Below are 14,717 nucleotides of genomic sequence, written 5' to 3' on the forward strand. Positions count from 1 at the left end.
TTGAGGAGAGGTGGTGTTCTACAGATTGAAAATTAAATCTTAGAACGCGAATGCTCCATTCACAATTAAATTAATTTAAGTTATATACTTATCCGCATTAAAACTCATTTGCTAGGTTCGTCTCACTCTAACAACTTGTCTAGAGTTAGAGTGTTCTGCATTTCTTTTACTTGTTCATTTCAGGCTACGGTATTCGCTATTTTGGTGTCATTAGAAAACTTCGATATTATGACGGTAACACTCTCATCTAAGTCGTTTATATAAACAAGGAAGAGAACAGGTTCTAAGAATGATCCCTGTGGTACCCCGTTGGTTACGTTAGTTAACTTGGAAGCTTTTCCATTTATAACTATTCTTTATTTACGGTTGTTCAGGCAGTTTTCTTCCCATCTTAGCACGTCGCCTTGGATACCATACGATTTTAGTTTAATCAGGAAACGCTTGTGGGGGATCTGTCGAAGGCCTTTTGAAAGTAAACATATACTATATCTATAGCTTTATTTTCGTCATACTGGTCTAGAATATCATAGAAGTCTAAGAGATTTGTCAAAGAAGAGGGTTTATTACGGAAGCCGCGAAGTGTTTTTAAGTAAATTGTTTTCCTATAAGTGATTACCAAGTTTATCTCTAATAAGAGTTTCTAGCATTTTGCATACGACTGAGATCAAGCTAATTGGCCATTAATTTTACTCTTTTTTCTCTTTTAAATCGGAGTTACGTTACCGAGCTTCCACTCATCACTTCCACTCATCAGGTTTTATACCGGAAAGAAGAGAGAGAGAGAGAGAGAGAGAGAGAGAGAGAGAGAGAGAGAGAGAGAGAGAGAGAGAGAGAGAGAGAGAGCAGGTTGCTGGCGACTCTCACAGACAAGGAGGTGGATGTTCCTTCTCAGCAGCGTCACAAAAAGGTTTTGGTGCGTTCTTTCAGTCAACATAACGTTGTGCTATTATCATTGTTTTCTTAGTAAACCAAAGTTCTTCGGTACTTAATGATTACTTTTGGATCGTCACTTATCCTTCCCTGCATTTGAGATTGTTCAATTGTTTACCATTAATTCTCTGTTCAAGAAGGCAACAATGCGTCATTTGGCAGCCACAGGCAGTATCAAAATAATATTCAGATTAAGCGAAAAGACTGCCTTGGAAAGAGAATTTAAGACGTCTTCTTTTCAAACAAAAGTCAAATTGGTTTTAGCGTTTGAAGTTTTTCTGTTTCACTGCAGTCAAAGGGTCATGGGAGCGGAGCGGCAAGGTCTGCTCCCCCTCACCTTCCCGTCTTCAGCAATCAGTATTTCTTTGCTTAGCTCGGGAGAAACGTGTTTTTGTGTTAAACTTTTCTCTGTCTTCATTCTTTGAGGACGTGTGTGTGTGTGTGAGAGAGAGAGAGAGAGAGAGAGAGAGAGAGAGAGAGAGAGAGAGAGAGAGAGAGAGAGAGAGAGAGAGAGAGAGAGAGAGATTCGTACTCTTACAAATGTTACTTTAATTCTGAAGAAAAAAAAATGTTTGTGTGTGTGATTCACCTACGGTCGTCTGCTGGTCACCCAGCCAGCCGTTACCCTACGGGAAGAGCTCATAGGTCATAGTGACTGATCTTTGGGTAGGACTGGGACCACTTACACACCGGGATAGCGAGGTCACAACCCTTCGGGTTACATCCCGTACCTACTTGCTGCTAGGTGAACAGGGGCTACACATTAAGAAGCACGCCCATTTGCCTCGCCACTCCCGGGATTCGAAGCCGGGTCTTCTTGGTTGTGAGCCGAGCGTGTTAACCACTACACTAAGCGGTGTGAGAGAGAGAGAGAGAGAGAGAGAGAGAGAGAGAGAGAGAGAGAGAGAGAGAGACCCTTACAAAAAAATTACTTTAATTCTGTGAAAAAAAAAAATGTGTGTGTGTGTGTGTGTGTGTGTGTGTGTGTGTGTGTGTGTGTGTGTGTGTGTGTGTGCACTCGTTGCGTGAAACTTAACTCCTGGAAAGCAATGGCATACGTTTCATAAAGGCCTGCCAGAGCAGTCTTAGCACACCAGCTGGAGAATACTTACCTTGGACCTTCCTTGACTCTTAACAGCGCTTTAATTCTTCATCTGACGTTCAGCTTTTTCTTATCATCAAAAAGAACTATCTTATAATCTTTCAGGTGCTCAGATACAAAAATCCATTTATTGATTTAGAGAAAAAGGGTAGAGAGAAAGAGGGTAGAAATATGTAAGAAGACCTCAAAGAAAATTTATGCGTAAGAAACTCTGATGTCTATGCGGCATTAACGAAAAAGAAAAAAAAAACTTCCTATAATATAACCCTATCTAAACAATGCCCGAGGTTAGTGAAAGGAGTATCGTCTTCGTTTGTGCGAGTTGGAAACTTTGGGTTCTTTGGCTGCAGGAATAAGGCAGGGCTGATAAGATGACTCGACGACACAGTATGCGCGCGCGCTCACACACACACACACACACACACACACACACACACACACACACACACACACACACACACACACACACACACACACACACACACACACACACACACACACACACACACACACATTTTACGCTTATCTTCTGAAATTATAAGTCATTGTAAATTCCCTCTGTTGTGTACTGATCACTTGACTTGAATTTCTAATGCTTTGTTTAGCTTCCTGAACTGTGCATGATTAAAAATGAATTTGTTATGCGTCATCGTACATGTAGGGCTGAAGTCTAACACCACAGCACGGAAACGTAGCCTTTTACAGGACGAAGAGGATATTATTTGATGATTCTGACGGGGAGGAGGAGGAGGAGGAGGAGGAGGAGGAGGAGGAGGAGGAGGAGGAGGAGGAATACAGAGGAATACAAAGGCCATAAAAGACAACAACCGCCCTGTTGGGGCTAACAAGGCTGTCTGTGTGACTGTACTACCATTGCAGATTCTACGAATTAAATGCAAAAGGGCAGCAAGGTTCAAGAAAGGAACACCATGCTGCATGGAAAAACAGTCATAGAATGTGATATGGAATGCTGAAAGAAATATTTCTCTCTCTCTCTCTCTCTCTCTCTCTCTCTCTCTCTCTCTCTCTCTCTCTCTCTCTCTCTCTCTCTCTCTCTCTCTCTCTCTCTATATATATATATATATATTGTCTAACCTGTACTTAAAAATTTCTGCCGTGCTGCTATTTACTATCTGTGCTGGGAGAGGGTTTCAAATATTAACGATTCTATTAACGAAAAAAGTGTTTAGCTTCATCAAATATGAATCGCTTACCTGTGATCTTATAACCATTATTTCAAGTGGTTTTAGTTCGGTCAATATTAACAGTGTTTAACGTTAACGTTATCAAACCCTCGAAACATTTTTATATAGCTCTATTGAATCCCCTCGCATGTAACACTTCTCTAAACTGAACAAGTAGGGCTCGCAGTCGTGGGATCATCTTGGTAACTTTTCTTTGGATTCTTTCTAGCTTGTGTATATTATCTTTCCTATAACAGTGATCAGAACTGGCCGCAGTTTTGAAGATAAGGTCGGACAAGTATACTAAACATAATGAAAATTGCTCGTTCTTTTCTAATAAACCCAAACAATATTTACTTGATTTACTAGATTTATAGTCTGAGGTAACGTTACTCCCAAGTCTTTCTCCTCGTTAAGCTCGGAACATACTTCATAGAGTAATTTACACGATTATTATTTCTCCCTATATGGAACACTTTACTTTTATCGACATTGAAGCTCATCTGCCACTTGTCTGACCAAGTGACTAAGCGTCGAGGTCGGATTCTAATTTCCTTTTGTCATATGTTGTAGTCACTTTATTGGTTATTCTAGTGTCAAGTGAGGCCCTCATCGATATCATCAACGTAGATAAGGAGAAGAACAGGACCGAGTACAGATCCCCGTGGTACACCGCTTAAGACATCTCGCCAGCTTGAAGATTTATTTACCATTAATAACGACGCATTGTCTACTCACAGAAAGCCAGTCTTCGAGCTATTCAAGAATCTTGGCGTCTATACCATGTTACTTCAATCTACTTAGTAGCCGCTTATGGGGAATTTGTCGAACGTTTCTTGAAAGTCTAGGTCTATGCCTACTGCTCTTGGCTCGTCGTAAGTGCTTAAGACGTTATTAAAAAAAAAAAAAAGCACGTTAGTTACTTAGGAGCGTCTATTCCGAAAACAGTGCTGAAAGTCCTTCATTGAATTGTTTATTTATTAAATAAAAAAAGTCAATAACTAATATTAGAGTTTCCATTAATTTTGACACTACAAATCTGAGGCTTATGGGTGTGCAGTTACTCGGGAGTGTTATGTCGCCTTTCGTAAGTATGGGGTAACGTCAGCTAGCTTCCAGTTGCTGGGAACCTTACCGGAGTTCAATGATTTGGTGAAAAGCATTAAAAGAGGTTCGCAAATTTGAAATTTTACTTCCTTCAAGACACGTGGTGCAATACGCTCTGGTCTGTTGGTTTTGCTAGTTTTAATTTTGTTAATTACTTTAATTATTTTGTCTTCTAGGAAGTCGCTCTCTTTCAAATTAATTACGTTACGAAGTACAGAGGCCGCTTCGGATATTTCTTGAGTGTTTTCTACGGTAGAAACTTAAATGAAATAATAATTTAGTGCGTCAGCAATCTGGATCTCTTCGGTGGCGAGATCACCGTTATCGGGCATATCTGTGATGTAACGTAGCTGTAACATTCCTTGAGGTTAGATTTAGTGATACTTGAAATATATATTTCTAAGTTTAATGGGCTTCTTTCCTTCGCGCCTGACTCGATCATTCTCAGTTTTATCGCTTTCGTTTCGAATTAAGTATTTACGGCAGCCACAGTTTTCTGTAACAGCCATGGCTCGTTGTGGTTATTCCACCATTCGGGTTCGTTGTTCTTATGTTCACGTCTTTTGCGCGTTGGATTTCAAGACTTCACAGCATTATCTAAAATGTTGGTAAACATAGCCTCTACGATGCTTCCACCTAGTTGAGCTCCAGTCTCTAGGATTGTATTGAGTCGCTCACAGTCACCTGCTTTATACATATAAGCTTGCTCGTCGCTGACAATGTCTTTGTATACTTGAAGGTTAATGTTAAAAGCGACAGTCTTGTCGTCGCTAGTACTAAATTCAGCACTAATGGTGAGGTTAGTTATTAAATTGTCGTTTGTTGAGAAAACAGAAACAGGAGGAGGAGGAGGAGGAGGAGGAGGAGGAGGAGGAGGAGGAGGAGGAGGAGGAGGAGGAGGAGAAGAAGAAGAAGAAGAAGAAGAAGAAGAAGAAGAAGAAGAAGAAGAAGAAGAAGAAGAAGAAGAAGAAGAAGAAGAAGAAGAGGAGGAGGAGGAGGAGGACGAGGAGGAGGAGGAGCCGTGGGAAAGTAGCTTAAAAAACTGAAGTTTTGTATAAGACTATCAGACTATCCCAGACAGTCAGCAGACTATCAAACGCTACGTGGGCCCCACATTTGTCTACGGTGGCTTCTGCTGATTTTGGGCTTCTGTTCAATCGTTTTTTTCCTGCCGGCCTGTCCTTGTCAGCTTCTGCTCCCGTCAGCTTATACTACTCTGCGCCTGGCTGTCGTGTTGGCTTTTGTATATCCTGCCAGCCAGTATCGCCGCCATTACTCCGACCACCTCTCCTGTTGCTGCTTTCTGGCCAGGCTTCTTGCCTGCCTGATTGCTCCAGTCAGCTTATAACGCCCCCATGTTTCCTGCTGTTTATGGGTTTCGTCTACGATTTTTTATGTTATTTTATTTTTTTTTCGCCAGTGCAGTGTTATTTTATCCAATATTTACCACAGAGAATCCAATTATGGTCCCCACATTACAGGAAAGATATAGGTCTATTAGAATCAGTACAGAGGAGAATGACTAAAAGGATACAGGGGATGAGGAGTATTCCTTACGAGGCGAGATTGAAGTTGTTAAATTTACATTCTATAGAGAGACGTAGGTTAAGAGGGGACCTGATAGAAGTCTTTAAGTGGTATAAAGGTTATAACAAGGGGGATGTAAGCAAAATTCCCAGGATCAGCAACCAGGGTAGAACAAGAAATAACGGGTTCAAGCTTGAAAAATTTAGGTTTAGGAAGGAGATAGGAAAAAAATTGGTTTTCAAATAGAGTGGTAGATGAGTAGACCGGACTCAATAATCATGTTGTTAGTGTTAGGGCCCTAGAGAGCTTTAAAAGAAGATTAGACAGGTTTATGGATGGGATTATAGATGGAAATAGGTAGGTATATTTCATACAGGGACTGCCACGTTTAAACCTGGTAGCTTCTCGCAGCTTCCCTTATTTCTTATGTTCTTATGTTCTATTATCTTTTCATTTGAGGCCTTCTACACATTGATGCCATAGTACTTTCCTGGCCGGTGATTCGCTGTTCTAACGTCACGAATAGTGTGAGCCTTGTGACTGGCCAGTGTGTGCTGGATTTTCTGACGTCATTGCTGTGTGAACCTTGTGATTGGCATGTGCGTGCTCCCTGTTCTAACGTCACAGCTGTGTGAGCCTTGTGATTGGTTAGTGCATACATCACGTGTTTTTCTGCCTCTCTGATTGTCTCTGACAGTGTTGTTTTGCGACCTGTTGCTAGTTTTCTCTATTCAACTTTTTAGTGGCTGAATACTTGTCTTAATCTCTTGTGTCTTACACAGATAAGCACGAACTACACATTTATACACCTTTATGTTCTCTTTATTATTATTTTGAGTATTTTGTTCAATCAGTAGACACACAGTAGCCTATTTCCCTCCAGCAGGCGTGACCTGACGCTGCCCTTACTGGACAGTGAGTTCAGTCCCTCTTAGTCCAGCCAGCCAGCCTCGGGGCTGGACTTGGCGGCTCCGCGCCACCTTTGTATACGGTTTTATTTAATTAATATACGACAGGGTTTCTATTACATCGTGCATTTTCCCACCCTGGACTACATGGATTACTACAGTGGATCAAGATTGATTGAGAATGGTCTGATTATCAATAGAACGGCCACGACGGAACCTATACTGGCGATCAGATATAAGATTGTGAAATGACAGATGTTAAGAATCTTTCTGTTGAGAATAGATTTAAACCAGCAATTCGGTAGTTTGTTCCTCACTCCCGTCTTCCATTTTTGGGGGGACTGGCACTCTCAGTGGATCTTTTTTTCGATTTTTGTTTTTTAGCAGTGTCCGTCTTACATAAAAAAAAAGGTAATTAAATAAAAAATAAATAAATAAAAGGGTGATTGTAGGCAATCTTCTAGAAAGAGGGAAAGTTGGATGTTGACAGTTAGAGGAGCTTCACTAGGGAAGGTGCGAGCATGGAGGTACAGTTGTAGTGAACAAAAGGAGGGGGCCTATCAGGTAGGTATATAAGCCTTACGAAGGTTAAAGTCAGCGAGGGCAAGGGAAATGTCATTGGGAAATATAAGGAAAAAGTCACATTAACAATTTGTGTGTCACCCTGATCCACCATTGAGAGTGTCGAGCACTGGTTGTGGAGCGTGTTATAGTGATGGGTTTGCAGGATATTGTGATATTGAGGAAAAAAAAAATAATAATGAAAAAGATCTGTAAAAATCGATTGTAATAAAACTAGACAAAGAAGAATCAATAAAACGAAAAAAAAGAGAGAGAGAGAGAGAGAGAGAGAGAGAGAGAGAGAGAGAGAGAGAGAGAGAGAGAGAGAGAGAGAGAGAGAGAAGGAAATTGCTATATAAAATATTTGTAAAGTAAATACGCATTACAATAAAAGAAACTATGCACATAAGTAAAAAGAAATAAACATGGTAGGACTTAACACTGCAACACATTCATTTAATGCCCTCGCTATATCTGTCCATTTTAATATCTATATATATAATAACATAAAGTCAATTACAGCTGTTGGACGTTGTAATAACAGCAGGACTCACTTATATGCAAATTAGGCACAGTGTCCAAAAATAATTAACTCTATATGGATACAATTAGGCCTTCGGACCCACTCATTGGTTTGAACGATTGCCACTGACGAAGGGTGACAACGAACACATGCAGGTAAAATTATTCTGCATTTAACTCTTTCTTCCCCCCCTTCTCTCTCTCTCTCTCTCTCTCTCACACACACACACACACACACACACACACACACACACACACACAAGCATTGTGAATATATTAAGGAATCAATTAATTTTACAGTATTTGATGAGGGTCGCGAAATAAGGAAAGAGAGAGAGAGAGAGAGAGAGAGAGAGAGAGAGAGAGAGAGAGAGAGAGAGAGAGAGAGAGAGAGAGAGAGAGAGAGAGAATCGATGTAGTAAATAATGAGAGAATAAGGGGAAAACATTGTATGCGTTACGAAAAGAAGTTGAAATGAATATGAATGCAAGAGGGAGTTGTTGTTTTTATTGTTGTTGTTGTTGCTGTGGTCGGCGGCGGTGGTGGTGGTGGTGGTTACTGTTGTGGAGGGTGGTCGGGGTGATGTGATGGTGGTAGTGATGGTAAAGCAACATCTGGAAGAAAAAGAAGAAGAAAGCAAAGATAAATGGTAAATATATATCGTAGCGCCGAGTAGAGTTACATAGTTACATAGAGTTACATAGAAAAACAGGCCACAACAGACCTTGCGGACATCACGAGGTGACCTGACGTAAGACTACTAAGGTGATGGCAGAAAACCACACGTCACACAGGAAGTGAATGATTCAGAACCAGTGAGGAGGAGGAGGACTTCTTGTTATTGATGGTTTGAAAGGGGAGGAACTTAACAAAAGGGTTGATGGAGAAGCGGAAGTGTCGCACCTCCCACAGGATGCCAGATCGGATTGCACTGGTGTTTCATGACCTTACGCTGAATATGACAAGAACAGAAGGGATGTAAAGGGTGACGACAGTGAATGGAGATATACTATATGAATCCCTGCTCTTATCTTCTCTAGCAACTATTCTAATATATAGAGAATTATGGTCCACCAGTTGCTGAGTTAATTAATCAAGGAGAATATGACCAACTCGAGGAAAAATTTTGGAGAGGCACATTCATGAGTGTGATAAATGAGTTTACGTTCTGGATCGTTGCTCAGTCATCGTCCTTATTTCTTGTTTTCTTTTACGTTTTTGGTTATGTTGTGTTTCAAGGAGAAATTAAATAACAACTCAGTATAAATAATGATATATGTGTTTGTGTGTCTATACATATGTCGTGACCGAGATGTTGCATGGATTTGGTATGTAAAAGCTATTGGAAACTTACAAACATTTTTATATTTCAATTAATTACTACTATTTACATTTAATTAGCATGAAAATTCTAACTCGCATTCATCTTAAGTTCGTTCAGTGTTGTTTGGGGTCACATTATATCTCTTCAACATATTCATTAATTAACGCAATCATATAATAGTGTTGTTATTATGTTATATAATTTTTAAGCTTCTCGCCTCTAGATTTTTTTGGCGGGATCTCCTTGGCGTCCCTCCCACGCGCCTTCCTACTCACAGTCCTTAAGGCGCGTTTTTATCTTCAGAGATCGCGCTTGTCTTCGAAGCGTGATCTTCGATGAAACCAAAATAGCTTGTTTTTTGTCGTCAAGATTTCGGCGATCTTGCTTCGAGGACGCCGGGTAAAAACCAAGACCGATCTTCGACGAATCCGTAGACACGCTCCCGAGGTGCCATGGGACGATTTTGACGCGTAAATTGAAGAAATATGGCGACCCCCAAAGGAGTATGTACTTATATTTTTTGATGAAAATATGCCTAATTTATAGATTCTTAAAGAAAACATGTGATCTCAAAAAGAGAAAGATAACGTTATATTCATGGCAAGATAAGGGTAGATAAAGACTTAAACATGAATTATGTTATAAATGAAGTATTTCCTAAGCAAAATAGTTTCTTAGAGAAAATATATAATATATGATCTCAAGAAGAGAAAGATAACGTTAGGTAGTCTTGCAAAAGGTAAATGAGAGAATATAGAAGCTAATTCAGCAGAGCAGATAAGGACTTTGAATTATGTTATGAACATAAAACATTTCCGAAACAGATTTTTGTAGTATAATGATGTGAAGGTATACCCTGGTATAGTTTATCTGACCTAACCCCACCAACAGTCTCGAAAATTTGTTAATAAGCTTTGAATAAATGGAAACTGGATAATTTGCTAGTCCTTTACCGGCCTTACTACTGATTTATTATCTTCCATTTTTTTGCATATAGTTACAAATTTAGTTACAAGTAAAACGTAAATATAAGGTGAGGGAGAAGTGTCCTCATCCTTAATTTAAGGAGGTGGTTAGGTTATGTAGGTTGGGTAATGTTAAGTTAGATAAGCTAGATTAATACACCCGAGTAACTGCTCACCCATAAGCCTCAGATTTGTAGTGTGAAAATTAATGGAAACTTTCATACGCAATAAGTTAGTGACTTTTTTTTAATAAATAAACAATTCAATGAAGGACTCTCAGCACGGTTTTCGGAATAGACGATCCTAGTTAACTAACATGCTTTTTTTTTTTCTTTTTTTTTTTTTAATAACGTCTTAAGCACGTACGACGAGCCAAGAGCAGTAGGCATAGTTTACCTAGACTTTCAAGAAACGTTCGACAAATTACCCATAGGCGGCTACTAAGTAAATTAAAGTAGCATGATATAGACGCCAAGATTCTTGAATAGCTCTGTGAGGAAGCAATGCGTCATTCTTAATGGTAAATAAATCTTCAAGCTGGCGAGATGTCTTAAGCGGTGTACCACAGGGATCTGTACTCGGACCTGTTCTTCTCACCTACGTTGATGATATCGATGAGGGCCTCACTTGACACTAGAATAACCAATAAAGTGACTACAACATATGACAAAAGGAAATTACAATCCGATCTCGACCGCTTAGTCACTTGGTCAGACAAGTGGCAGATGAGCTTCAATGTCGATAGAAGTAAAGTGTTGCATATAGGGAGAAATAAATGTCTTGGTGTCGAGACAGGATGTGGAGGGGATAAGCGGCGGGACAGCGTAGGTTGCAGTGAAAAAGGGACTCCTCTGGCATTCCCCAACAAATAATGACAAGGGTCAGCGTCCAGCTTAAAGCATTTCGATAGAAACGAACGTGTGACTAACGGGTAACTTCGGATGGGAGAAAGAAAGCTGTTTTCCTGGATAGGTTGGGATTAACCAGAGAGAGTTTAACAGCGTGCTCGGACCACACATTCCTGGTGATCCTTATGTGCTCAGAAATCCAGTGTAGAACGATAGTGTTGTCGGTCCTGCGTTGCTTTGATGATATTTATCATTTGCACAGTTCTATATTATTAAAATATCTACAGCTGCTTTAACTACAAGTTTACCTTCATCCTGGGCACCACCTCTACAGTACTAGAAGTAGTAGAATTACTAGTACAGACATTCAACGTCATCGATGGTAGAGATGGAGTCAGTATGAATAATAATGTGCAGAATTCCACTACCTGCAGTATCGATTGATTTACTGATTGATAATATGGCGTCACAACATCGCTATCATATGTCGCCACTGGAAAACTTTAAAAGCAACAATGATTACAGGTAAATATATTGATAAAAGGAAAATATGGTATATAGTAATTTTTTTTTAATCACTAGAAGTATGAGTATAGAAAACGAAATGGGATGAACCAAAAGAAGTGCAAACAATGAGAGGCATGGCACTTCAAATAACGAATTTAAAGCGAGGGGTACTGACCCCATTGAACCAGAACAGCGCGTTTGGCGTTGTTCATTTCATACCCAAGACACTGACCCCCACTGACCCAGATATCTGGCGGTGTTCGTTACGTGCCCAAGACAATGATCCCACTGACCCGTGCCCCAGGACCCAACGTTGTTCGTTATGTCTTCCTCATATGGCCGCATGTAGAAGCCCCGTCGTCGCCAAAACTGCAATTGAGTAACTTCTTACCACTTGCCGACTCTGGGTTTAATACATAATTGCAAAACACTTGACCTGCTCTCCATAGCACGTGTTCTTTCTCTAAAAGACACACCTGACTAAACAAAAGTGCTACTTTGTAAAACACATAATAACTGTGGAATTAATGGAACTCTGCTGACAAACTACTGCCTCTTCTCTCTCTCTCTCTCTCTCTCTCTCTCTCTCTCTCTCTCTCTCTCTCTCTCTCTCTCTCTCTCTCTCTCTCTCTCTCTAGGCCTCTAGGGTATAAGAGAGAGAGAGAGAGAGAGAGAGAGAGAGAGAGAGAGAGAGAGAGAGAGAGAGAGAGAGCACTGTTATTGTTTAAGTCATGCACTTTCTAGGTTGTTCACTGCCGGGGATTATGGGTGTTGTGTGTCCACGTTGGATTTATGAGGGGGGGTGTTTGTGGAATGAATCATTAGTAATGGACGAAGGAATGGGGGTTGGGGAGAATGAGAGGACGATGACAAATATGAGAGAAAGTAAGCAGAGGAGGAGGAGAAAGAGGAGATGGAGCTGGAGGTGGAGGAACCGTGAGGCAACAAAAAACGGCAAAAGAAAACGTTAATTCAAGCATTTTACAAGTTCATCCTGTAAACCATTTCTTACACTTACGAAAACAAAGATGTTAAGCGGTCCAGCTATATAAACACAGAAAATATACATAACACTGATCATAGTTATATAGCGAGATATGCAGAAAGTATGATGAAAAAACATCCAATACATACAATTAACAATATGAAGAAAAAAAAAAACGTCTCCCTTCTACAAATAAAGTAAAGAAATGGATTTCTAGCAAGTGTCAAAACTATTTACATTACACGTGTCACGGATTCATTTTCCTCTTTGCTTCCAGACGTCGCTCAGTGACCAGAAGAAAGTGACGCTGAGGCCTGTCAGCTTGCTCTCGTCCGGCAAGTACCGCTGTGAGGTATCCGCCGACGCACCTTCCTTCCACACGGAGTCCCAGACCGCCGAGATGCTGGTGGTGGGTGAGTACACAGCGAGAGAGAGAGAGAGAGAGAGAGAGAGAGAGAGAGAGAGAGAGAGAGAGAGAGAGAGAGAGAGAGAGAGAGAGAGAGAGAGAGTGAGAGATGTGTTAGTTTCTTATTCTCTTTAATACTACGTATAATTGCATTAAATAACACGACCATATTCTTTTACATAGTTTTAGTTTATTTACCAAATTTATCTACACATTTTGCACAAAACAACTGAAAACAAGTGTTTTTTTTATTTCCGCTGACGCTAAGAAAAAAAAAATCATAAACTAACACTACATTCAGAGTGAAAGTTTGCATGATTCTGTGTAAGTGAATCCACAAGTAAAAGAAAATGTAGCTTTGCGTTTATTTATTTATCTATTTATATATTTTTACTGTAGTAACCTTTAGTCATTCTGCGAAATGTGTGAATCTTAATATTCAGAAATCATGTTGCAGTGATGACACAAGAAAGCCTGGGTTTGGGAACATGTATGCATTCTTCTTCTTTTTTTCAGATTCTGAATAAAGAAAAAAAACCTAAGGATATATTTTCTGATACCTGCTAGTAAAAGGGTAACACAGTTTTTTTTTTTTTTTTGCTGCATCGGCTGCAATTTTCGTCCTACAAATTAGAGGTGGCAGAAATTATAATATAAATAACTCCTGTAAAAATTAAAACAGATGCATCAGTTACCAATAAACATATTTGTATTAATCGTCTTTAATCAATTATATCGAAAATTTGAATTTTCTGATTTCACTTGTATTACCAGATTGAGAGAGATGATTATGTTATCAAAAGAGGAAGTAAATCAAGAAAATATCTCTCTTAAGTAAAATAGTTCACATCTTCTGAAGATAGAGGGCACTTATGTTTTAAAATTTTAATCTACAAAGCAATTAAGAAAAAACTGAGAGATGGACATTTCTCTACGATACTTTTTTGGTGTTTCCCTTGAACGTAGACCACCATATTTTTCTGCTCGATTAATTGGTGTAGTGATAACCACAACCACAGTCAAAGTTTAATGTGTGGCAGGCAAAACCAGGCCCAGAATCTAAGCTGTGTAGAGTCTTTTAGAATGTACTTACTGGAATTAATCGCTACGCTTTAAATCCATAATTGCTTGATACCATTATAATATGTTAAAAAGGGATGTAATAGAGCTTTTTTAGTGGTATAGAGAATATAGCAAAAGTGACATAAACAAAATTGTCGGTGTCCGTAATCGGAAAAAGAACAAGAAATGACAGGCTGGAGCTTGAATAAATAAATAAATAAAATAAGATTATATATATATATATATATATATATATATATATATATATATATATATATATATATATATATATATATATATATATATATATATATATACCACGTGTAGACTTCACGTGTAGACTTCACAGCCTCTTACAGCTTCCTTTATTTTCCAGTGTTCTTATCGTTTAGTACATAATGAAAATGTGTACATGAATGTCAGATGAAAGAACAATAGGTTGATTTCTTTAACAACATTTAATGAATAACCAACGCATCGCAAATCTGACTCCTCCGTTGAGAGTTCGGCTGTGTATGGCGCGGTTCCACTCAAATCGCTATTTTAAGCAGGGCGGAATCAAAAGCATTTCGGCTCATGAACTCCTCTCCTCTAACTGATTTCTCTCTCTTTGCATTTATCAGCTATTTTCACGCTAACTGCTCTTCTGTTCTTGCTAATTGCATGCCTCTTCTCCCTCGGCCTCGCTCCTCATTATTTTTTCTCAGCCCTATTTTAACCACTTCTCTAATGCAAGAATTAACTTGTATTCTCAGTCATTTATTTATTTATTTATTTTA

The 14,717-nt window shown here is 39.3% G+C and overlaps 1 protein-coding gene across 1 annotated transcript in view; it reads left to right on the plus strand.

The window, feature by feature from the left end:
- Positions 1–14,717, plus strand: part of LOC135115611 (cell adhesion molecule 1-like) — a gene marked incomplete at its 5' end in the record, with an annotated part of 40,992 nt that overhangs the window by 6,393 nt on the left and 19,882 nt on the right. The window contains one exon of the mRNA XM_064032541.1: positions 12,748–12,883. Coding sequence (XP_063888611.1) covers positions 12,748–12,883 — 136 coding nt within the window. The remainder of the gene's footprint in view (positions 1–12,747; positions 12,884–14,717) is intronic.

This window comes from Scylla paramamosain, chromosome 29, assembly GCF_035594125.1.
Source record: "Scylla paramamosain isolate STU-SP2022 chromosome 29, ASM3559412v1, whole genome shotgun sequence".
In the NCBI taxonomy this organism is placed as follows: domain Eukaryota; kingdom Metazoa; phylum Arthropoda; class Malacostraca; order Decapoda; family Portunidae; genus Scylla; species Scylla paramamosain.